The sequence below is a fragment of the Mercenaria mercenaria genome, chromosome 2, assembly GCF_021730395.1.
Source record: "Mercenaria mercenaria strain notata chromosome 2, MADL_Memer_1, whole genome shotgun sequence".
Taxonomy (NCBI): domain Eukaryota; kingdom Metazoa; phylum Mollusca; class Bivalvia; order Venerida; family Veneridae; genus Mercenaria; species Mercenaria mercenaria.
The window spans coordinates 69,753,199-69,779,026 of record NC_069362.1 but is presented as its reverse complement, the minus strand read 5'-3'; the positions used below and the strand labels follow the sequence as shown (position 1 = coordinate 69,779,026).

The 25,828-nt window shown below is 37.1% G+C and overlaps 2 protein-coding genes across 2 annotated transcripts in view; both read left to right on the top strand.

Moving 5' to 3' along the window:
• LOC123564231 (BTB/POZ domain-containing protein KCTD5-like) overlaps positions 1-25,828 on the top strand; it is a 425,345-nt gene that overhangs the window by 67,184 nt on the left and 332,333 nt on the right. The gene's annotated exons all lie outside the window — the stretch shown is intronic.
• Positions 4,484-19,039, top strand: LOC123564229 (eukaryotic translation initiation factor 4E-binding protein 1-like). Its single transcript, XM_045357632.2, has 3 exons — positions 4,484-4,735; positions 10,755-10,916; positions 16,630-19,039. Exons 1-3 carry the CDS (start codon positions 4,600-4,602, stop codon positions 16,674-16,676), a joined length of 345 nt encoding a protein of 114 aa, XP_045213567.1. The 5' UTR covers positions 4,484-4,599; the 3' UTR covers positions 16,677-19,039.

Here is a 25,828-nt window from a genome sequence, read left to right as displayed (position 1 = left end):
AGGGTAATATTTTCCTGCTTCTGGGACAATAATTCGAATAGTCGAGCTTTGGCTGTCTTATGGACAGCTCTTGTTACACAAATGGTCCTTGTTAGGCCCTCTACCAAGAGTGTTCAGATTATTCCCATTTATTTAAAAAACATGGCCACCTGAGGGTGTGGTCACTTTTCCCTATATGTTTATAGTGGAAACTTAAAAAATCTTCTTGTATGAAACTGCTGGTCCGAGTTGAAATAATTCACACAAATGGTACTTGTGTGACCTTCTACCAAGATTGTTCAAATTATTTTGATTTGTCATAACACATGGCTGCCAGGGGGAATTGTCACCTCTTCACTATATGTATATAGTGTGAAGTTCTTGTCAGAAACAGCAGGCACAATTTTAAAACAACTTTTCACAATTGTTTCTTGGATATTTTGCATGTAATATTAGGGTTTTAGGGTTTGGCTACCTACTGTAAATATTCAAAGTATTGATCTAGGTTCAAAAATGGACATGCCCATGTGTGTGACAATATTGTATATAATATAGGCATAATACGTAAAAAAAAACTTTGAATATTTTCTTCTCTGAATCCATAATAGCTAGAGACTTGATATTGATACAAACCTGACTCTGTACTTGTACCAGTACGTTTTACAAACACACTTGAAGCCTTTTTACACACAGGTTTTTTTTAGCCCACCAGCATCAGATGGTGGGCTATTCAAATCACTCTGTGTCCGTGGTCCGGCGTCCGTCCTTCCTTCCGTTTACAATTTCTCGTTATCGCATCTCCTCCGAAACTACATGAGGGATTTTGACCAAACTTTGTCAGATTGATGTATTGATACCCTAGTTATGTCCCCCTGAAAATCATACTGGTTCAACAATTTTTGAGTGAGTCATGGCCCTTTGTTTATTTTTATAATTTACATAGATTTATATACGGAAAAACTTTGAAAAATCTTCTTAAAACCACAGGTCCTAGGGCTTTGATATTTGGTATGTAGCAGCATCTAGTGGTCCTGTACAAAGATTGTCCAAATTATTTCCCTAGGGTCATATATGGTCCCGCCCTGGGGGTCACATGGTTTATATAGACTTATATAGGGAAAAACTTTGAAAATCTTTTTGTCCAAAACCACAGGACCATAGGTATGTAACATCATCTATTGGTCCTCTAGTAAGATTATTCAAATTATTCCCCTAGGATCAAATATGGCCCTGCCCTGGGGATCACATGGTTTACATAGACTTATATAGGGAAAAACTTTGAAACTCTTCTTGTCCATAACCTACAACATTGAAATTTGGACAACATGCATAGTTTTGAGTGGCTAGATGAAACTTGACATGAGTTGACCTTGGTCTTGACCTAGTGACCTACTTTCACATTTCTGTAGCTACAGCCTTCAACATGCATAGGTTTGTGTACCGAAATAAACTTTGACCTTGACACTGACCTAGTGACCTACTTTCACATTTTTGAAGGTACAGGCTTTAAATTTGGACCACATGCATAGTTTTGTGTTCCAAAATGATATTTGACATTGATTTTGACCTAGTGACCTTCTTTCACATTTCTCAAGCTACAGCCTTCAGATTTGGACCACATGCATAGTTTTGTGTACCGAAATTAACTTTGACCTTGAGATTGACCTAGTGACCTACTTTTACATTTCTGTAGCTACAGCCTTCAAATTTGGACCACATGCATAGGTTTATGTACCGGAAAAAACTTTGACCTTGAGATTGGCCTAATGACCTATTTTCACATTTTTGAAGGAACAGGCTTCAAATTTGGATCACATGCATAGCTTTGTGTTCCGAAATGAAATTTGACCTTGATTTTGACCTAGTGACCTACTTTTACATTTCTGTAGCTACAGCCTTCAAATTTCGACCATATGCAAAGGTTTATGTACTGAAATAAACTTTGACCTTGACATTGACCTAGTGACCTACTTTTACAATGGTTGAAGACTAGGCAGAAAAAAGCTCCTCAGTTGTCTTTCTCACAGATGCACTGTCTGTCATGGAAGCTCTGATCAACAATAAAGCTCCGCAGCTAGCCAGAATGCAGAGCCTGGGTATAACCTGCAAAGTAGCACTTCAGTGGATTCCATCCCATTGAGGACTTGCATGCAATGAAGAGGCAGACAAACTGGCTAAGCTAGGAGCTCAGTCAGAACAACCAACAGAACCTGTGAGTTACAAGGAGAAAGTCACCATCATCAAGGCACTAACGAGACCAAGGATGGAGGAAGATACTTTTCATCTCAAATTTGGACCACATGCATGGACCACATGCACAATTTTGTGTACAGAAATGAACTTTGACCTTGATTTTGATCTTGAGCTAGTCTTAAAATTTGGAACATTCAAAAATGGCTCATTGGTGGGCGCCAAGATCACTCTGTGATCTCTTTTGTATTCATTCAGTTGACAAGGCTGTTGAATAGTCAAACGTTGCTGTCCTCCGACAGCTCTTGTTATTAAATCACATGATTGATCTATGCTTTTAGGTAGAATTTTTATAATAAAACAATAGCATGAAAGCATAATGACCTCATGGAAACTTAGGTCTTACACCACCATTAAAAAATCGGGTCTTATTTTTAGCTGATTTTACAGTGTGTTGACTGACTGAAATATTTTTCTTGCATCAAACATGAACCCCATTTTTCTTTAGTTTTTAATTCAGAAAGACAATATTATGTGTAAGACATAATGTTTTTGCCCTGTCCATCCATCCGTCCGTACGTCACACTTCATTTCCGATCAATAACTGGAGAACCATTTTACCTAGAACCTTCAAACTTCATAGGATGGCAGGACTTATGGAGTAGACGACCGCTATTGTTTTTGGGGTCACTCCGTCAAAGGTCAAGGTCACAGGGGCCTGAACATGGAAAACCATTTCCGATCAATAACTTGAGAACCACTTGACCCAGAATGTTGGAACTTCATAGGATAATTGGTCATGCAGAGTAGATTACCCCTATTGATTTTGGGGTCACTGCGTTAAAGGTCAAATCACGGGGGCCCGAACAAGGAAAACTATTTCCGATCATTAACTTAAGAACCACTTGACCCAGAATGTTGAAACTTCATAGGATGATTGGTCATGCAAAGGAGATGACCCCTATTGATTTTGGGGTCACTCTGTTAAAGGTCAAGGTCGCAGTTGACAGAAAATGGAAATCTATTTCCGGTTTATAACTTCAGAACCATTTGAGCTAGAACCTTCAAACTTCAAAGGGAGATAGGAATAACAGAGTAGGTAGGACTTATGGAGTAGACGACCGCTATTGTTTTTGGGGTCACTTCTTCAAAGGTCAAGGTCACAGGGGACTGAACATAGAAAACTCTTTCCAATCAATAACTTGAGAACCACTTGACCCAGAATGTTGAAACTTAATAGGATAATTTGACATGCAGAGTAAATGACCCCAAATGATTTTGGGGTCACTTGATGAAAGGTCAAGGTCACAGCAGCCCTAACATGGAAAACCGTATCCAATTCATAACTTGAGAACCACTAGGCCTAGAATGTTGAAACTTAGTGGGATGATTGGACGTGCCAAATAGGCGATCCCTATTGCAGCCAACCATCAGTGTCTCTTTGACTTTCGCTCTTCTCCCCTATTGACTTCTTGCATACACGACTATGCTGTGGGGAAGACATGCGCTTTTTTACAAAAGCATCTTCTAGTTCTTCAAGAAAATGTAAGTTATAATTAGAAACATTTAAAATGTGTTCTAGTGCATGTTGCAGCCATTGGAAATTTCTCATTTTGAATACAGAATGAAGGAAACCAGCTATATAGTGTGTTTATGCCCACATAAAACATTCTACACATAGTGGATGATGTCACTTCTTTAGTGGAGACATTCATAGCCATGTTACCTTAAAGTGACCGTAGAAGGATGGATTACACCAAACCGGAAGTGACTACTCAGTGTTACATGTGAAGTAGTCCAAAATGTAGTTCCATGCTATGGATGGAATCTGGTATAATGAGTGACATGAGGAGGTGACAGTTAAATTTTTGGTTTATGTTTATTGCTTATTGTATTGAGAATAGATCTAGACCATTTTCATTGTAAATTTCCTGGAATAAGTTTTATTCTTTGCGAAAAATGCCTACCTATGCGTAATTGCTAAACGGCTGTTTTCATGGGGGCATTTTTAGAGGGTGATGTTTCTCAGAACAGATTATTTTTCTTATATACAACATAACATGTCAATATTTTTCTATTTTTGATAAGAAGACATGTTATACTAAATGACCATATATGGTTTTCATATCATTGAAATGCTCTAAAGTGCTGAAAATGAGGTCTGAATGTTTTGTTATTAATATGAAATAAATAAGGAATTGAATTGGTAGAATGTAACCTAGAAATTAGTGTATTAGCACCTTAAAGCAAAAACTACTGTAATGCAATTATTATGTCACCGTTCCGGAATCTTACGGCGAAGGTCGGAAACCTGCGAAGTGTGCCATGTGACTGGAGGTAAATAAGGAAAGAAAACAGCTGACGTTTGATGTAAATAAACATTGAAAGAAAACTTTCGTCGATTGCTATCTCCCTTTCTTCTGTTGCATTATGTCTCAGAAAGCTTCACCTCAGAAAACAATGACAGGAAGGGAAATACCAAATCGTAGGATTGCTGATATTTCGAATTTACCGTCGGACTACTCTACAACCCCAGGAGGATCCATCTTCTCTACAACGCCAGGAGGTGAGAAGCAGGATTAAAGCAGAAAGAAGGCAGTTGCAGCACATCTGCTATGCATTTAGGGTTTATTTTATAATTGGTTTTACTTTGCAATGCATTTTTGTCCGTGTCATGTTGAGTAATTGGTGTTATTGTGTTTACTTATTGACAGGGTAACATATTCAAAATGGCCGACATTTGTTGACATGCACATGTGACGTATATTTAAAATCTATCGCTCTTTATGCTAGGGGTTTGGCATGTCACCTTATAATAATCTCCCACAGAAGGTGGAGGTGTGTAGTATTCCTTACGGTATAATTTTTAACTATCCAGTGCCGAACGTTAACATTTGCACACTTGTGATAGACTGATGATGTAAATTGTAATGCAAACTTTGTACCAGGTGGTTCTTTTTCAGTGTCAGAATCGACATTTTTAGCTCGACTATTCAAAGAATAGCCTCAGTAGGTAGAGCTATTGGACTTGCCCATTCGCCGCATTGGCATCCCAATTTGGTTAAAGTGGCATGATGCGCATCTTACAGCACGTAGTGTGTTTTTGGTGAATGTTTTATTTAAGCAAGTTTTCGGTTGCTGTGCATTTAAATGTGTTTAATTAACAATAATGCCGCAAGTATTTGAAAGTGATGCTTTAGAAATGAAGAAATCGGACTTATAAAAAATAGTTCATTTCTTCAGTCTTGTATGCAATGATCTCCCTTACCTATAAGTAGAGATTTCTGAGGTTGAAGGGAAGAAACTCCTGCAAGCAAATTTACTTTTCTTAAAAAGACTGCCCCAGTCAAAATAAGAAAAGTCATATTTAAAAAGTTATTTCGTAATGGTAACAGGAAGAGTTTGGTACACTGGGTTAAAAACCATAATTTCCTCCACCCTTTTTACACACATATCTATTTGTGCTGTATTTTTAATTGAAAAATGCGTATAAAACTAATAATAATTATAATTCCACTTCAAGTTTTTTGCATGTAAGCAAGTATCTCAGTAACCAGTTGTGGGAATGCATTGAAATTTCACACACTTACTCACTGTGTAGAGCTGACTTACATTGCACAGGTTCCATAACTCTGTTTTGCCCATTTTTCAACTTAGCAATTTTTGGTTAAGTTTTTTGTATGTAAGCTGGTATCTCAGTACTCACTAATGGGAATGGATTGAAACGTCACACACTTCTTCACTGTCATGATCTGACATGCATTGCATAGGTGCCATAACACTACTTTGCATTTTTACAAAGTTATGCCCCTTTTTAGTGCTCAGGTGAGTTATTGTGATCGCTCATTGTCCGTCGTCTGTTCACACTTAGCTTGTGTATGCAATAGAGGCTGCATTTTTTACTTGATCTTCATGAAATTTGTCGAGAATTATTGCCTTAATGAAATCTAGATCAGGTTCGAATATTGGTTATCTGGGGTCAAAAACTAGGTCACTAGGTCAAATCGAAGAAAAACCTTGTGTATGCAAAAGCAGGGCACTAGATAACTTTCGGGGACAGGTACCCCTACCCTCAGGAAGGGGAATATTTCGTTGTTTTAAGACAAAAAGGGGAAGATTTTAGCCATATATATCTTACTACTTTTCACACTTATTGTACCCCCCGACAACAAAGTTGTAAAGGGGGGTATACTGGTTTCAGGTTGTCCGTCTGTCCGCAGACGCAATCTTGTGCGCATCATCTCTCCTTATCCCCTTGACACAATTTAATTGAAACTTCACACAAGTGATCAGTACCAACAGTAGTTGTGCATGGGGCATGTTAGGTTCTTTTAGAAAAAAAAATTGCAGAGTTATGGGACTTTGTTTTTTTGTTACTATACTATATACATAGACACAATCTTATGTGCACCATCTCTCCTCATCCCCTTGACACAGTTTAATGAAACTTCACACAAGTTATCAGTACCAACAGTAGTTGTGCATGGGGCATGTTAGGTTCTTTTAGAAAAAAAAATTGCAGAGTTATGGGACTTTGTTTTTTGTAACTATACTATATACATAGACACAATCTTGTGCGCACCATCTCTCCTCATCCCCTTGACACAAATTAATGAAACTTCACACAAGTGATCAGTAACAACAGTAGTTGTGCATGGGGCATGTTAGGTTCTTTCAGCAAAAAAAATTGCAGAGTTATGGGACTTTGTTTTTTTGTTACTATACTATATACATAGACACAATCTTGTGCGCACCATCTCTCCTCATCCCCTTGACACAATTTAATGAAACTTCACACAAGTGATCAGTAACAACAGTAGTTGTGCATGGGCATGTTAGGTTCTTTCAGCGACAAAAATTGCAGAGTTATGGGACTTTGTTTCTTGTTAACATACTATGTACATACAGTCTGCATATGCAATCTTGTGCGTGCCTAATCTACCAAACGCTTACACACAATTTAATGAAACTTCACACAAGTGATCAGTACCAACCCTAGTTGTGCATGGTGCATGTTACATTCTTTTAGATAAATATTCTGCATAGTTATGGGACTTTGTTTTTTGTTACTATACTGTATACATACAGTCTATATACATACACTCCGCATAATTATGCAATCTTGTGTGCGTCAAATTGCAATGTACTGTGTCAGTGCATGCGGGGGGTACATTCATTACCTTTAGTGATAGCTCTAGTTAATACTGCTTTCAATCATTTCTAACTAAGGTAACTATATGTCAGCAGTAACCTTCCTTAGAGGCACTATAATATAACTTGAAAGAGAGTTCATATCTGATTGTGTCAAACAACATATTATCAGGGGAATTTTCTTCTGAGAAAGGGGAAAAATATATTATTTTTATGAGGGGAATGGGGCCCATATTTGGCCCCAAAAACGGCCAATGAGTGCCTTGAAAAGGGGCTGCATTTTACACCATATCTTCATGAAATTTGATCAGAATGTTTGTCTGATGAGATCTAGGTAAAGTTCGAATATGGGTCATCTGGGGTCAAAAACTAGGTCATCCAGTCAAATCAAAGAAAATCCTTGTGTATGCAGTAGAGGGCTGCATTTTTCACTGGATCTTCATGAAATTTGATCAGAATGTTTGTCTTGATGAAATTTAGGTCAAATTTGAATATAGGTCATTAGGGCAAGAACTAGGTCACCTGGCCGAATCAAAGAAAAACCTTGTGTGTGCAATAGGGGCTGCATTTTTCACTAATATTCCTGGAATTTGATCAGATTGTTTAGATTGTTTGTCTTGATGTAATCTAGGTCAAGTTCGAATATGGGTTTTTTGGGGGTTAAAAACTAGGTCACCCGGTCAAATCAAATAAAAACCTTAGGTTTGCAATAGGGGCTGCATTTTTCACTGGATATTTATGAAATTTAATCAGGATAAATGCTGCCTAGGTGAAGTTAGATTAATATGGTTCAACTGGGGTCAGAAACTAGGTCACTAAGTCAAATCAAAGAAAAACCTTGAGTATGCAATAGGAGCTGCATTTTACACCAGCTATTCATGAAATTTGATCAGATTTTTTGTCTTGATGAAATCTAGTTCAAGTTTGAATGTAGGTCATCTGTGTTTAAAAACTAGGTTATCAGGTCAAATCAAAGAAAAACCTTGTGCATGTAATAGGGGCTGCATTTTTCACTGGATATTCATGAAATTTGATCAGAATGATTGTTTTGATGCAATCTAGGTCAGGTTTGATTAGTATTCACCAGGGTCAAGAACAGGGTCACACAGTTAATTCAAAGAAAAACTTTGTGTATGCAATAGGGGCTGCATTTGTCATTCCTCAGATGAGTGACCTAGGACCATTTGGTCCTCTTGTTATTCAAGAGAAACTCAGTTGAATGGCAACTGCAATGGATAGCAAATAATTGGGAGACAGCGGAACCCGTTTGACATTTTTATGTATAGCTTGTTCTCAAATTGAGTTGCAGTTTACTAAAAAATATGCAAGGTCAAAAGAAAAATGAATTAGAAATATATTAAAGTAAATGACGAGTCCGCAGCATTTGAATCTATGTTTCCAGCTTAAAGATCCGTATCGGTATATAAACATGTAGAAACTTTTTAACTATTCCTGACCATGTTGTGGTCGGTTCAACTGTCTGATTTTGTGCCTGATCCTTACACTCCTTGACAGGTGTGAGCTCGATTACACAAAAAAAGTAATGATTATTTTGCTTTTTTGGTAATCAATTAATTTATGAATATGCTAACAACAGTTTCCAAATAATGTTTTGCAATGTTTGCACAATCCCAGCTCAGGGATATCATATAAACTAGTTTTTTTAATTTAGGGGCCCAGACTGTCAAAAATAAATGTTTAACATGAGGTATATGGGCATTTTCTCCGACAATTTAGGGGCCCAGCCCAAAATCTAGGGGCCATGGGCTACTGGGCCCCTGCTAATTTATATCCCTGCCAGCTGATGGTGCATTATCACAGAATTGAAAATGAGCAGACCTCCTAAATGTAACAATTGCTAGATCATATAATAGGATGCACAGTGACCTTACCAGTTCTCGAAAATTGTGTGCTATAGAATTATTCAGGGGCCTCCGTGGCCGAGTGGTTAAGGTCACTGACTTCAAATCACTTGCCCCTCATCGATGTGGGTTCGAGCCTCACTCGGGGCATTGAATTCTTCATGTGAGGAAGCCATCCAACTGGCTTACGGAAGGTCGGTGGTTCTACCCAGGTGCCCGCTCGTGATGAAATAGTGCACGGAGGGGCACCTGGGGTCTTCCTCCACCATTAAAGCTGGAAAGTCGCCATATGACCTTATCATGTGTTGGTGCGACGTTAAATCCAACCAACCAAAAAAAAAAAAAATAGAATTATTCAAAATATCTGCTTGGTACAAAATAGCTGTACAAACAATAGAAGTAATTTTAAAACCGTGATTAAAGTCTAGTCTTGTCAGTTAGAGATTTAATTATGATTAATAAAGTAATCGCAAAAGTCTGATTTTTGTGAAATACTAATTAATTACATATTAACCATGATGAATGAGTATTTTTGTTGACACAAGTTGCAGAAGAGCCATATCTCTGGCACAAATATTTTCTGAATATAATCATCCCATTCAACTTAGAACTTCAGGTTAAAGTTTTGATGCACTTTATCACTGTTATTACTCCTTATAATGGAATTGATTTAAACTTAAAGTAGTATCATATATCATTACCAGTATCACTCTGTCTCCAGCTCAAATATTTCATGAATCTAGTCCACAATTTACTTTGAGTTTTGGGTTAAAGTTTTTATGTACTTTCACTCTATCTCAGCTAATTACCAATAAATATCTAAATGAGTTTGATTCAGACTCAAAACATTTGTTCCACATCATCGCCAACATCATATATGACAGAAGGTCAATAACTGCTACAGAAATATTCCATGAATTATATTCCTTTTACACACAGCAATTTGAAATAACATTACAAAAATGTTCACTATTTAATATGACATGTTGACAAATATAGGACCAGTGGAGAGTTGAGGGATTTTGAAGTTACTTGGAAAAATATTCACCAAAATTCAATGGCTCGTTACAAATCATGTCCCTAGGTCAGAGGTCAAGGGCACATTTCTAGATCAAATGTTTACACTGGGATGTATTACATAATTATGTACACCATGTCATCAGTCAGTGGATTTGAAGTACAGGGTAACTTAACAAATAATCATTGTCACATGATTGTGTACCATAACATGAAGTGTCTGTACATTAAGTTTTGAGGACATTTGCTTGGTATACTGGTATTATTGACTAGCTAAAATTAGCTAGTACATTCCAAGACCACTAACCATCCTAAAATTCCACCAGCATTTAGCTTGTATGCCTGTCTAAATTTAAATCCTGATAACCCTGCATTAAAATATTAAAGTAAGTAGATTATGTGTCACAGTTTGATGGTCGTAATGTAAGAGTCCTATCAATTAGTTAAAGCAGTCGTGTAGAAATTGCACAATATTTAACTTGACAGAACAACATCCTTATAGCAAATCCCTTTCTTTTGACATGGAACAACCCTAGATTATATGTGTATTTTCAGGTACTAGAATATTTTATGAAAGGGCATTTCTGATGCAGTGCCGAGAATCTCCCTTGGCAAAGACTCCTCCAGCAAATATGGCCAATATTCCAGGAGTGACCTCCCCTGGACAGATTGATGTTCCAAAGGAAAATGGCGTTCAAGAACCTAAGCCTGCTAAAGGTAACAGTTGTTAACTTTTGCCCATGTATTTAAAATTTTGTTAAAAAAGAAAAAAGCCCTGTGCCACACAAAGATAGTTTAATGTTTATTCCTAATGTCATACAAAGCTAGTTTCTTGTTAAAGCTTAATTTTTGTACAAAGCTGGCTTCATGTTAAAGCCTAGTGTTATTTAAGACTGGCCTCATGTTAAAGCCTAATGTCATATAAGACTGGCCTCATGTTAAAGGCTAATGTCATATAAGACTGGCTGCATGTTAAAGCCTAATGTCATATAAGACTGGCCTCATGTTAAAGCCTAATGTCATATAAGACTGGCCTCATGTTAAAGCCTAATGTCATATTTAAGACTGGCCTCATGTTAAAGCTTGATGTCATATAAGACTGGCCTCATGTTAAAGCCTAATGTCATATAAGACTGTGTAAATGATAATGCCTAATGTCATATAAGACTGGCCTCATGTTAAAACATAATGTCATATAAGACTGGCCTCATGTTAAAGCCTAATGTCATATAATACTGGCCTCAATCATGTTAAAGCTTAATGTCTTATAAGACTGTGTAAATGGTAAAGCCTAATGTCATACAAGACTTGTCCTAATGTCATACAAGCCTTGTTCCATGTTAAAGCCACTGCAAGAGCTTAAAACAGAACAAAAGATCACAGCGTGATCTTGGCACCCACCAATGTGCCATTTTTGAGTGTTCCAAATTTCAAGACTTATTGACTAGCTCAAGGTCAAATTTCATTTCCGTACACAACACTGTGCATGTGGTCCAAATTCGAAAGCTGTAGCTTGAGAAATGTGAAAGTAGGTCACTAGATCAATTTCAAGGACAAAGTTCTTTGTACACAAAACTATGCATGTGCATCAAGTTTGAAGGCTGTAGTTTGAGAAATTTGAAAGTAGGTCACTAGGTCAATCTTAAGGTCAAAGTTTATTTTGGTACACAAAACTATGCAAGTGGTCCAAATTTGAAGGCTTTAGCTTGAGAAATGTGAAAGTAGGTCACTAGGTCAAAATCAAGGTCAAATTACACCTCAGAACACAAATCTATGCATGTGGTCCAAATTTAGAGCCTGTACCTTCAAAAATGTAAAAGTAGGTCACTAGGTCAATGTCAAGGTCAAAGTTTGTTTCTGTACACAATCCTATGCATGTGGTCTAAATTTTAAGCCTGTAGCTGCAGAAATGTGGAAGTAGGTCACTAGGTCAATCTTAAGGTCAAAGTTCATTTCGATACACAAAACTATGCAAGTGGTCCAAATTTGAAGGCTGTAGCTCGAGAAATGTGAAAGTAGGTCACTAGGTCAAAATCGAGGTCAAATTTTATTTTGGAACACAGAACTATGCATGTGGTCCAAATTTGAAGCCTGTACCTTCAAAAATGTGAAAGTAGGTCACTAGGTCAATGTAAAGGTCAAATTTTGTTTCGGTACACAAAACTATGCTGGTGGCCCAAATTTGAAGGCTGTAGCTTGAGAAATGTGAAAGTAGGTCACTAGGTCAAAATCAAGGTCAAATTTCATTTCGGAACACGAAACTATGCATGTGGTCCAAATTTGAAGCCTGTACCTTCAAAAATGTGAAAGTAGGTCACTAGGTCAATGTCAAGGTCATAGTTTTTTTCAGTGCACAAAACTATGCATGTGGTCCAAATTTGAAGGCTGTAGCTACAGAAATGTGAAAGTAGGTCACTATGTCAAAATCAAGGTCAACTCAGGTCAAGGTTCATCTTGCCACTCAAAACCATACATGTGGTCCAAATTTGAATGTTGTAGGTTATTGACAAGAAGATTTTAAAAGCTTTTCCCTATATAAGTCTATATGAACCATGTGACCCCCAGGGCAGGGCCATATTTGACCCTAGGGGGATAATTTGAACAAATTTGGTAGAGAACCACTACATGATGCTACATTACAAATGCCAAAGCCCTAGGCTTTGTGGTTTGGACAAGAAGATTTTCGAAGTTTTTCCTTATATAAGTCTATGTAAACCATGTGACCCCCAGGGCGGGGCCATATTTGATCCTAGGGGGATAATTTGAACAATCTTAGTAGAAGACCACTAGATGATGTCACATACAAAATATCAAAGCCCTATGCCCTGTGGTTTTGAACAAGAGGTTTTTCAAAGTTTTTCCCTATATAAGTCTATATAGGGCGGGGCCATATTAGACCCCAGGGAAATAATTTGAATCATCTTGGTAGAAGACCACTAGTTGATGCTTCATACCAAATATCAAAGCCCTAGGCTCCGTGGTTTTGGACAAGAAGATTTTCAAAGTTTTTCCCTATAGATATAAATCTATGTAAATTATAGAAATAAACAAAGGGCCATAACTCGCTAAAAAGTGTTGAACCAGTCTGATTTTCAGGGGGACACAGCTAGGGTACCAATACATCATTCTGACAAAGTTTGGTCAAAATCCCCCTGGTAGTTTCTGAGGAGATGAGATAACAAGAAATTGTTAACGGATGGAAGGACGACGGACCACGGACGCAGAGTGATTTGAATAGCCCACCATCTGATGGTGGGCTAAAAACCTTTTATAAGAAACACAGTTGTTACCATTCATAAGTCAGTGTCTTACATATATTCAAGGTAAGATTGTCAGTTTTAGGTGAGTGACTTAGTGTCACTTAGGCCTTTTTGCATTAAATGGTTATCCAGGACCCTTAGTCCTTTCCTAGGAGCAGTCAATGCTTAAAATAGAAATAAAACCTTTTAAGGACTTCTCATGAGCAACTGATTTTAAGCAAGGTTGATCTCTGGTATACTTGTAAGGTCATTAGCAACACTCATATTTGTTCAAATAGAGGAACCAGAATGAAAATAGAGAAAACTTTAAAGGGCTACGCCATTGCTTCTTCTTATAAACCATTCGATGGATCTTCACCAAACCTGGTCCATAGCATTCTTGTGAGGTCCTGTTTGAAAATATTTTAATGGTTCTGCTTGGCCACAGCTAGGACAACCAGAGCGTTAAATAGAGAATCCTTTAAACAATTTGTTCTCATGAGCCTTTTGAAGGGTTTCCCCCAAAATTGGCCTGTAGCATCCTTGTATGGACCTTTCTAAAGTTTACTCAGAAGTTTTTTCTTGGCCCCTTCTAGAGCTAGAAATAGAAAAAAACTTACCAACTTCTTCTTGTGAACCAGATAATGGTTCTTCATCAAACTTAAAACTCCAGGTATAATTGCGTGGATCTTTACCAAACTTGGTCTGTAGCATCTGTCTGTGGCCCTTTGGGTGCCACCAGAGCTTAAAATAGTGATGTTTACCAGACTTGGTTAGAAGAAAGGTCAAAAGGTCAAGGTCTTCCTAACTGAGTTGTCAGGTGAACGTCCATATGTACTGCAGAATTATTTTATCCTTCTTGCACCTTCATGAATAACAAGGACATGAAAGTCTAATAAATTGCAAGAATGCACTCTTAAGGTGTACATACACTTTGTAAATACAGGTATAAGCTAATATAGCAGGCTACACAAATTGAGACCTGCAGTCCATGGAACATTCTATTCTGTAACTTTCAGAATAAGAAGCACAGAAAGATGTGAACATCACTTAGACTTGCTTACAATTTAATATTACTAAAACCAGCCGGACACCATATTTTTAGCCCACCATCATCAGATGGTGGGCTATTCAAATCACTCTGCGTCCGTGGTCCGGCGTCCTTCCGTCCGTCCGTCCGTCCGTCCTTCCGTTAACAATTTCTCGTTATCGCATCTCCTCAGAAACTACCAGGGGGATTTTGACCAAACTTTGTCAGAATGATGTATTGGTACCCTAGTTGTGTCCCCCTGAAAATCAGACTGGTTCAACAAATTTTTAGTAAGTTATGGCCCTTTGTTTATTTCTATAATTTACATAGATTTATATAGGGAAAAACTTTGAAAATCTTCTTGGCCAAAACCACAGAGCCTAGGGCTTTGATATTTGGTATGAAGCATCATCTAGTGGTCCTCTACCAAGATGATTGAAATTATTTCCCTGGGGTCAAATATGGCCCCGCCCTGGGGGTCACATGGTTTATATAGACTTATATAGGGAAAAACTTTTAAAACCCTCTTGTCCAAAACCACAGGGCCTAGGGCTTTGATATTTTGTATGTGACATCATCTAGTGGTCTTCTACTAAGATTGTTCAAATTATCCCCCTAGGATCAAATATGGCCCCGCCCCGTGGGTCACATGGTTTACATAGACTTATATAGGGAAAAACTTTGAAAATCTTCTTGTCCAAACCACAAAGCCTAGGGCTTTGATATTCTAATGTAGCATCGCCTGGTGGTTCTCTACCAAGTTTGTTAAAATTATCCCCCTAGGGTCAAATATGGCCCCGCCCTGGGGTCACATGGTTCATATAGACTTATATAGGGAAAAGCTTTTAAAAACTTCTTGTCAATAACCTACAACATTCAAATTTGGACCACATGTATGGTTTTGAGTAGCAAGATGAACCTTGACATGAGTTGACCTTGATTTTGACCTAGTGACCTACTTTCACATTTCTGTAGCTACAGCCTTCAAATTTGGACCACATGCATAGTTTTGTGCACTGATATAAACTTTGACCTTGACATTGACCTAGTGACCTACTTTCACATTTTTGAAGGTACAGGCTTCAAATTTGGACCACATGCATAATTTCGTGTTCCGAAATGAAATTTGACATTGATTTTGACCCAGTGACCTACTTTCACATTTCTCAAGCTACAGCCTTCAAATTTGGACCACATGCATGGTTTTATGTACCAAAACAAACTGTAACCTTTACATTGACCTAGTTACCTACTTTCACATTTTTGAAGGTACAGGCTTCAAATTTGGACCACATGCATAGTTCTGTATTCCAAAATAAAATTTGACCTTGATTTTGACCTAGTGACCTACTTTCACATTTCTCAAGCTACAGCCTTCAAATTTGGACCACTTGCATAGTTTTGTGTACCGAAATGAACTTTGACCTAAAGATTGACCTAGTGACCTACTTTCACATTTCTGTAGCTACAGGCTTCAAATTTAGACCACATGCATGGTTTTGTGTACCGAAACAAACTTTGACCTTTACATTGACCTAGTGACCTACTTTCACATTTCTCAAGCTATAGCCTTCAAATTTGGACCACTTGCGTAGTTTTGTGTACAGAAATGAACTTTGACCTTAAGATTGACCTAGTGACCTACTTTCACATTTCTGTAGCTACAGGCTTCAAATTTAGACCACATGAATAGGATTGTGTACCGAAACAAATTTTGACCTTGACATTGACCTAGTGACCTACTTTCACATTTTTGAAGGTACAGGCTTCAATTTTGGACTACATGCATAGATTTGTTTCTGAAGTGAAATTTGACCTTGATTTTGACTTAGTGACCTACTTTCACATTTCTCAAGCTACAGCCTTCAAATTTGGACCACGTGCATAGTTTCGTGTACTGAAATGAACTTTGACCTTAAGATTGACCTAGTGACCTACTTTCACATTTCTCAAGCTACAGCTTTCGAATTTGGACCACATGCACAGTGTTGTGTACGGAAATGAAATTTGACCTTGAGCTAGTCAGTAAGTCTTGAAATTTGGAACACTCAAAAATGGCACATTGGTGGGCGCCAAGATCACTCTGTGATCTCTTGTTTCAAACTGAAACATAGATGGTTTAAAAATTTTGTTTTCTGATTTTTGTTTTAAACTATTTCAGCAGAGAAAGTCAATGAAGACAACCCACAATTTGAAATGGACATATAGACTACCCAGCATGCCTTTCAGCATTTCCATAGTAACACAGATTATCTGCAAAACACAGAAGAAATAACTGATCATGATTTGTACACTAGAGATTACAGAATAGACTTGTATGAAATTTATGTCTAGTTCTTGTCTGATGATACAGACAGAAGGGGCATTAGGTTTAGATATATTTTGATTTCAAATTATTTCAGTATTTCTCATTAGCATGTACTTTCATTTTCTTTCGCCTGTTCAGTTGAAATAATCCAGTGTATACTTTCTTCTTTCACCTATTCAATTGAAATAATTCAGTGTATACTTTATTTGTAAGAAATTATGTTACAAGTTTTGACCAAGGTATAGTATGAAGTTGTGGAAGGTAAACACACGGGCATTGATATAGATGGTCAAAGGTCAGTTTTGTTCTATAGTATAAAATGCTTTAACCTAGCTTCCAGTCTGTGCTGTTATCGGTGTTTTCAGATATGAACTGGAATTGAAGGTTATAGTATGGTAATTGTTCTCCTTCACATTCACAAATTTTATTGCAATAATGTGAATTAAGACACTGTTTGGTCACTTTAAGATGCTTTAATGACATTATTATAGAACTCAGGTATTCTGTTGTTGTTGTTTTTTTTTTTTTTTTGGCAACTGGTTTTATCTTGTCTATAGCTACTGATGGAACATTCAGCTCCTGCAAATGAAGTCTTAATCTCTGTTGGTTTTGCTCATTCCAAAATTAGAGCTTAAATGAGCTTAAAGCTCTAAAAAAGGAACACCATTTTGATATGTATGCTTATGATAACTGATGTGTGCAGCTTTAATTTTCAATCAAAACAGAGTGCCTGAAAGAATTGATGGGTTAAGGATTTAGATGTGTTTTAACATTTTTGTTATGTTCTTTTTAATATTTTAGGGTCTGGAGCAATATATGCATTTATTAGGCAAATGTTTTTTTTATATTCATATTTTCACTTATCTCACAATGGTCTATGATGCATTTTATCCATAGAATACCTCTAAGGCAACTAAGAAATCCAGTCATCAAGTTTTGTTTACTTTTTATGTCGAGCTATGAAAACCAGGTTTTAAGGGAGCAGCTAACACTCAGTTGAGTTCAGTGGTGTAAAGTGTACTCCAGCTGTAAAAACACAGGCCTTCAACCAGCTCCTGTTGTCCTACTGAAGGAGATTTCCTGTGTTTCTGAGGACCCCGTATATTTTCTAAATCTTTTCATTGATAAAAATATCTCTATATTTGTAGATAATTCAGTTGTTGTGTTTAGAACTGGGCAAGTTTATCCTTGCTGGCTTTGCTTGAACTATATTTGTAATAAATAACTAATGCACCTGATGTAAATAAAATGGAATGGCACATTGTAAACCAACATAAAATGCATTCAATTGAGTCATTATATATTTTTGGTAACTGAAATGGGCTGTTTTTGGCATCAAAATTCCTATATTTTTACAAAATTCTTCGATATTTTTAGCTCTTTTATTAGAAGAATGAGGGCTATTCTAATTTTACCCACCAATATATCAACGTTATCATCACACTTTGTTGAGGTAACTCTAGGTTGAATGTAATGCAAGTTATGGCCCCTTTTTCGACTGAAAACATTGTGTTGAAGTTGAGTGCAAATAACACTGTGTTTCACTAGCAACTACATTTATTTGATGAAAACTTGGTTGAAGTTTTGCATGCAAGTTGTCATTTCTATAATGAAAATGTAGTTTTAAGAAATTATTAGAAACTTGTTAGAAACTATCTCAGTTATAGAAGTCTAGTCGTTAAAGTTATAGCCCTTCTTCTACAGACAAGGTTAGTAGTCGAGTGCACTGTCTTACGGACAGTTCTTGTTTATGAAGAAAATACAATATTCAGCTTGCATTATCTCAAATATTTTTATAGACTACTGGTTGATGGCCTGCATTAGATTCTCTTTGTGGGTGTTTTTATATGAATTATTCTTTTATAACCCTTTTTATATGCTAGATTTTTGTATCTTGTAAAGAAATGTGTATGTTAGCTCTGCTTGTAGGGGTGAAACATTTGAATATCTGGATTTACACAGACTTTGATACAAAATCTGATAATGTGAATATCAATATCAGTAAGTTAATATTTTTATGTAATACAGAGATCTTTGTATTATAAGGAGCAACCTAAGTTGGTGCATTCATGTTCATAATATTCAATTAAGTGCTCACAAATTGGGGAAAGGTGCAGCTTTAATACTTGAATGTTTTCAAGGTTTATCTGAAATGGTACCTTGACTGTATTTTATTTTGACATGTTCTTTCTATAGTTGATATGAAAATATCTAAGTTTGTTACTGTTTGTTTAAGGTGGATATAATAAACTTATTTCCGGTATTCATTGTTTAGTCTTATGAACTGTTTTATGAACAAGCTTCAGCCTTCTGTACTGCTTGACTATATGAAGTATGGAGAGCTGTCCAGCTTGATTGGCATCGGCATCTTTCCGCTTCTGCACCTTGGTTAAAGTTTTGATGCACTTTCTATTTATCTCAGTAATAACTTGAATTTGTTTCAAACTTAAACTAGTTGTTCCACATTATCACCCACAAGGTTCATAACTCTGGCACCAATTTTTCATGAATTGTGCCCCCTATTTAGTTAGAATTTAAGGTTAATTAATTTGATGCATTTTATTACAGAAAGAATTTGATTCAAATTTAAAATATTGTTCCACATCATCACTCATTGTATGACACAAGGGTTCGTAGCCCTTGCAACAATATTTCTAGAAATATACCCCTATTTTATTTAGAAATTCAGATTAAAGTTTTGGGGCACTTTCACTCCATCTCAGTCAAGTTGGTATGCTATATGATGTAAAAGTAGCATGTGATCTGAATTAAAGGTATTGGACCCATAATAGTAATGTTTAAAAAAACGGTATTTGCTTGGTATAACCTTTAAGTTGACCTTGTTTTGAACTGTGTTGCAATTTTTAAACAACTTTTACTGTGCCGTTTTTTTATGAACTTTGTATAATATAATTATGGTATGTTCTCAAGCTCAAGTAGAGACAAATTTCAAAGTGATGTTCACTGTCCAAAACGTTTACAGAGAATTCATTATACCATTAATTTTGATAAAAGAAACATCAATACTGACTAGCAGTTTCAGAGTAGAAGCTGTTTAAAGTGGAATTATACGCATTTTTCAAGTAAAAATACAGCACAAATAGATATGTGTGTAAAAAGGGTGCAGGAAATTATAGTTTTTAACCCAGTATACCAAACTCTTCCTGTTACCATTACGAAATAATAACTTTTGAATTATGACTTTTCTTATTTTGACTGGGGCAGTCTTTTTAAGAAAAGTCAAACTGCTTGCAGGAGTTGCTTCCCTTCAACCTCAGAAATCTCTACTTATAGGTAAGGGAGATCATTGCGTACAAAACTGAAGAAATGAACTATTTTTTATAAGTCCGATTTCTTCATTTCTAAAGCATCACTTTCAAATACTTATGCGGCATTATTGTTAATTAAACACATTTAAATGCACAGCAACCGAAAACTTGCTTTTATAAAACATTCACCAAAAACGCACTACGTGCTGTAAGATGCGCATAATGCCACTTTAAGTAAAAATGTTGTCACAGGAGGCAGGACCATCTATCTACATTAAAAGCTCAGCCTGAACAAAGTGCATAATGATTTTCGGATTTGTTCGTAAAGAATGGCACATACTACAGTCAAAATTATTGATTGCCTGTGGTCAGTAGATAATCCGTAGTATTTGGGTCAGAGGTCAAGGCCACTGATCTTAAGACTGAAAACAGATAACCCTAGAGTATACAGCTGTCAAACTCTATATATTAGGATGATCTCCTCTAGCAAGTAGACATAATTCTGAGGCGTCAGTAGGTAAAACATAATGACCAAAGACCGAAAACCCGATTCCTATCACAAACTGGAGAACTTTGGCGTACAGTAGTCAAATTTCATAAGGTCATGAAAGCGAGTATATATAGTGTCAGTAGGTCAAAGGTCAAGGTAACGGTGACTATTTGGCATTCAGCGGCTGGCCTTCAAACTTGCGTTTCAGTACACAACATATATAATGAGAGAGTTCAGTTAACGAAATAAGGTAAACTTACCATAACTTCCCGACAAGAGCTGAACACTGGTTCTCGCTTTATTCTGGACGTGCAGGACAAAAGCAGTTTTACTTACTGCCAGGGTCAAGGTTAGTCAATTACCTTACAGGTGGGAGTAATTATATTATCTTGACATCCTACCCTACCCTAGATGTTTCCAGGATAACTCTTGGTTGAATTTAAGTATGTCAGATGTTACACTGACCTCGGTAATGAAATAGAAATTCAATCAAGACCTATAGAACACTTTGGCATATAGTCGCTTAACTTTTAAGGATGTGTGTCTGTGGTTAGCTGATTTTCCCTTTTGATTTAGGGTTGGAATGCACCAGAGGTCATTGTCTTTGAAAATGGTTTCCAGTTAATAATGTGTCTACGGCCGCCAAACTTACGGGATGCTTGCCCATATTTTTTGGGGTCAGGGTCCTTGCGACTAAGACCAGGTCTATTCATCAAATATAGAAAACGTTAGTAGTACCATAGGCCTTAAATTATTATGACGGTTTTTGGTGGTCAGTAGATGATTTCAGATTATTTAGGGTCAGTAAATCAAAGATAAGTTCACAGTGACCTTTGGGCCGAAGACGGCGACACCGATCAAAAACTAGACAACATGTGGGACTTCATAGGATGATTGCCGGTGGTCGGTATATGACTCCCTATGTTTTGGAGGCACGTCTATTAAAGGCCAAGACCGCATGTATATTGCCCTCGAGACTGTACCCATATTATACAAGAAGACCTAAGACAAATAGGAGCCAATTTTTCATTGATTTGAGTAAATGATTATGTTCCGGGGCTAGCAGATCATGATTAGGGTCATCTGCACAAATTAAATGATCGTATGAACTGTCTTGGGAACTTACACAAACCATTTTAAAGTTGGCCGCCATGCACGTATTCGTTTTAATAGTCTCAGTGTGGAATAACCTAGGGACATAGGTTTTAACTTTTCATCCGTCTGTCGCATTAAACTTGGTATTCTGAGGCTAGCGCTTTCACACACGCACACATGCACACTTGTGTTCTTTAACAAAAAAAATCGCACATTTTTAGAAAACTCGTCATATCGTTTTGAGCAATGCTACAATTTTACAACTACATGAACATTTATACGTTATTTTCTTCAAAACCTCCTACAGTTTATTTTTCAATTCATATGAAATATACAATATACAATACAATATGTCCCTGTGATGTTGCGACACGGATCCCCAAAACTATAAGGATCTCCTTGTCAGTACTTACAGGTTAAAAGCAATAATTTGTGACTCGAGTCCTAACCAAGGTCCTTGTAGCCTTGACCTTTAAGCCACTGCACTGACGCTAAATTAATAAATATCTTTTCTCTAGTCTTCGTGTGCCATGTGTAAAATTTGAGTGTCGTGTCATCCAACCCATCGACCTCGAAAACAATAGGGACATTCATCTAGTGGCACTTAAGCAGTTGCGTGACCGTAACTATATACTTATACTTTAAAATTCTGACTTGACAGTATAGTCCGAAAGCCAAAAGATATATATGTTAACGCATCCAAGGACAACGTCATAAAATAAGTTGTCCTGTTTCTTCTTTTGCTTAAAATAATGTTCAACATAGTTCGAATGCACTAGACATGATTACTACTTTCCATAACAAACTAATTAGCGGTACATGAGACCAGTAGCCCACTTTCTTGAGTGTCATTGATTTATGTTTCAATTTTTATTGAAAAGACCAGCATTTTTATATTATGATCTGGAAAAAAAAGAAGTAACGAAAGATCTGACGATCAACAGACGGGGAAAGCGACAAATATGCACCCCTCTTCAGAGAGCAAGACATATCTTCCTAAATTATTCAGTGGTAACATGTAAATGTTATTGAACATTTTAAACTGGTGTTGGCAAAACCTGGGAAGGTTTTTCTTTAAAGGAAAAGGGACACAGAACACCCCCCCCCCCCCCACCACACACACAATACATTTTCTTTTAAATCTAATCGTGGAAATAGTTAAAGATAGGAGAAAAGAAGCTGTCATAGTATTTACTTGTGCCAGTGCTTTTTTTGTGAATTTCTATTACAAAAGTTGTGATTAGTCCGTGAAACGTCCTGTTTTCTTTGTAGATACATGTAGTAGAACTGCAGTGAAATACTGTCATTCGGTGGTTCCATCCAGGTGCCAGCTGGTTATGAAATAATACTCGGAGTGGATCAGGGGTTTTCTTCCACCACCAAAAGTTGAAAAGTTGCCTTATAACTTATGACTATAATTGCTTCGATGTAATGTTTAACAAAGAGAGAAATTCAGTAAACTCGGTAACATCTAACATATGGCTGCTGTTCTATATACCGTCCCTCAATGTTCGGCTTTAGGTCCTCTTTTGTTTCTCCTTTATGTAAACGACCTACCAGTTGCTGCAAGACAAATATGCATATCTTTGTTGGTGAATGACTTCGTTATTTACATACTGGTATCAGTGGACTGTCTCAATAGCCTGGTGTTGGAGTGTCCGCTTTGAGTGCATGAGGTCTGGGGTTCGATCCCCGGCCACGTCATTCAAAAGACGTGAAAAAATGGTACTGGTAGCTCCATTGCTTGGCACTCAGCATTGAAAGGGTTGTACCAGGAGGTACAATATGCACAGGTCAGTGTCTGTTACTGGATACCTAGTTTGTCGCACAAGAGCTTTGTAGCTCGTGTTGTACGTTGGATTATATGCGACGTTAAATAAAGCTTAGCTTTAGCTTTACTACATTGCAGAAACGGTGATAAATCATCTAAAACACGACAAATAATTGTTACGGGAACATAGATGTAGAATGCCTTAACATAGGAATTGTATTTTGCGTGTAACCAGGGCAAAAATACTGCTTAACTTAAAGACTAGATACCCATAACATAACCAGCCCCTGTCTGTTTCATACAAACTACTTATCTAGACGTTCAAATCTATTTTTAGCCCACCATCATCAGATGGTGGGCTATTAAAATCACTCTGCGTCCGTGGTCCGTCCGTCCGTCATTCCGTCCGTCCGTCCGTCCGTTAACAATTTCTCGTTATCGCATCTCCTCAGAAACTACTGGGGGGATTTTGACCAAACTTTGTCAGAATGATGTATTGGTACCCTAGTTGTGTCCCCCTGAAAATCAGAATGGTTCAACAATTTATGAGTGAGTTATGGCTCTTTGTTTATTTTTATATTTTACATAGATTTATATAGGGAAAAACTTTGAAAACCTTTTTATCCAAAACCACAGAGCCTAGGGCTTTGATATTTGGTTTGAAGCATCATCTAGTGGTCCTCTACCAAGATGATTCAAATTATTTCTCTGGGGTCAAATATGGCCCCGCCCTGGAGGTCACATAGTTTATAATGACTTATATAGGGAAAAACTTTGAATAACCCCTTGTCCAAAACCACAGGGCCTAGGACTTTGATATTTTGTATGTGACATCATCTAGTGGTCTTCAACTAAGATTGTTCATATTATACCCCTAGGGTCAAATATGGCCCCGCCCTTGGGGTCATATGGTTTACATAGACTTACATAAGGAAAAACTTTGAAAATCTTCTTGTCTAAACCACAAAGCCTAAGGCTTTGATACTTGTAATGTAGCATCATCTAGTGGTTCTCTACCAAGTTTGTTCAAATTATCGCCCTAGGGTCAAAAATGGCCCCGCCCTGGGGGTCACATGGTTCATATAGACTTATATAGGGAAAAGCTTTTAAAATGTTCTTGTCAATAACTAAAACATTCAAATTTGGACCACATGTATATTTTTGAGTGGCAAGATGAACCTTGACACGAGTTGACCTTGATTTTGACCTAGTGACCTACTTTCACATTTCTGTAGCTACAGCCTTCAAATTTGGACCACTTGTATATTTTTGAGTGGCAAGATGAACCTTGACATGAGTTGACCTTGATTTTGACCTAGTGACCTACTTTTACATTTCTCAAGCTACAGCCTTCAAATTTGGACCACTTGCATAGTTTTGTGTACCGAAATGAACTTTGACCTTAACATTGACCTAGTGACCTACTTTCACATTTTTTAGGTACAGGCTTCAAATTTGGACCACATTCATAGTTTTGTATTCTGAAGTAGAATTTGACCTTGATTTTCACCTAGTGACCTACTTTTACATTTCTCAAGCTATAGCCTTCAAATTTGGACCACATGCATAGTTTTGTGTATCGAAATGAACCTTGACCTTTACATTGACCTAGTGACCTACTTTCACATTTCTGTAGCTACAGGCTTCAAATTTAGACCACATGCATAGGATTGTGTACTGAAACAAACTTTGACCTTGACATTGACCTAGTGACCTACTTTCACATTTCTCAAGCTACAGCTTTTGAATTTGGATCACATGCACAGTGTTGTGTACGGAAATGAAATTTGACCTTGAGGTAGTCAATAAGTCTTGAAATTTGGAACACTCAAAAATGGCACATTGGTGGGCGCCAAGATCACTCTGTGATCTCTTGTATCTTTGTATGACAGAAAAACTTTTTAATTTGCTGCGAATACATAGCAAGAACACGGTGACAGTCAAAAATATATTAATTGACCTAATGCTGAACCTCCTGAAATGTACGAGACAATTTAATTAGTAAAATAACCGTCAAAATTGATACTAAACAATACGTCACACTTTGTTACAGTCAGTCAATACATCACATTCAATTTTGAACGTTAGTTATCACTATAGAAGACATTTGAACAAAAAGGGTAATGATGGCTCCAAGTCGCTCACCTGACATTACCTGTTTGACCTGAAAAATATATGACAAACTGAATCATGTATGGTAACAACTGTGTTGAGTATAAACTAGTAGTCCTTATTAGGGGCCGAGTGCCAGTATTTGAACAAATAGGCAGAGGACTTAATAATGTCGCTACAGACAAAGTTTCATGAAGATCCACAAAGCAGTTCATGTGAAGAAGTCATTTATTTGTTTTCTACTTTTAGCTCTAGCGAGCCCTAGAAGGGACCAAGCGCCCTAACTTTTAGGAGATAACCTTATACTGATGCCAC

Bases quoted from the DNA above. Each gene is read 5' to 3' on its own strand.
- LOC123564229 (XM_045357632.2), top strand. From the start codon at position 4,600: ATGTCTCAGAAAGCTTCACCTCAGAAAACAATGACAGGAAGGGAAATA. The intron at 4,736-10,754 runs GTGAGAAGCAGG...GTGTATTTTCAG, and splicing joins CTTCTCTACAACGCCAGGAG to GTACTAGAATATTTTATGAA. The intron at 10,917-16,629 runs GTAACAGTTGTT...AAACTATTTCAG, and splicing joins AGAACCTAAGCCTGCTAAAG to CAGAGAAAGTCAATGAAGAC.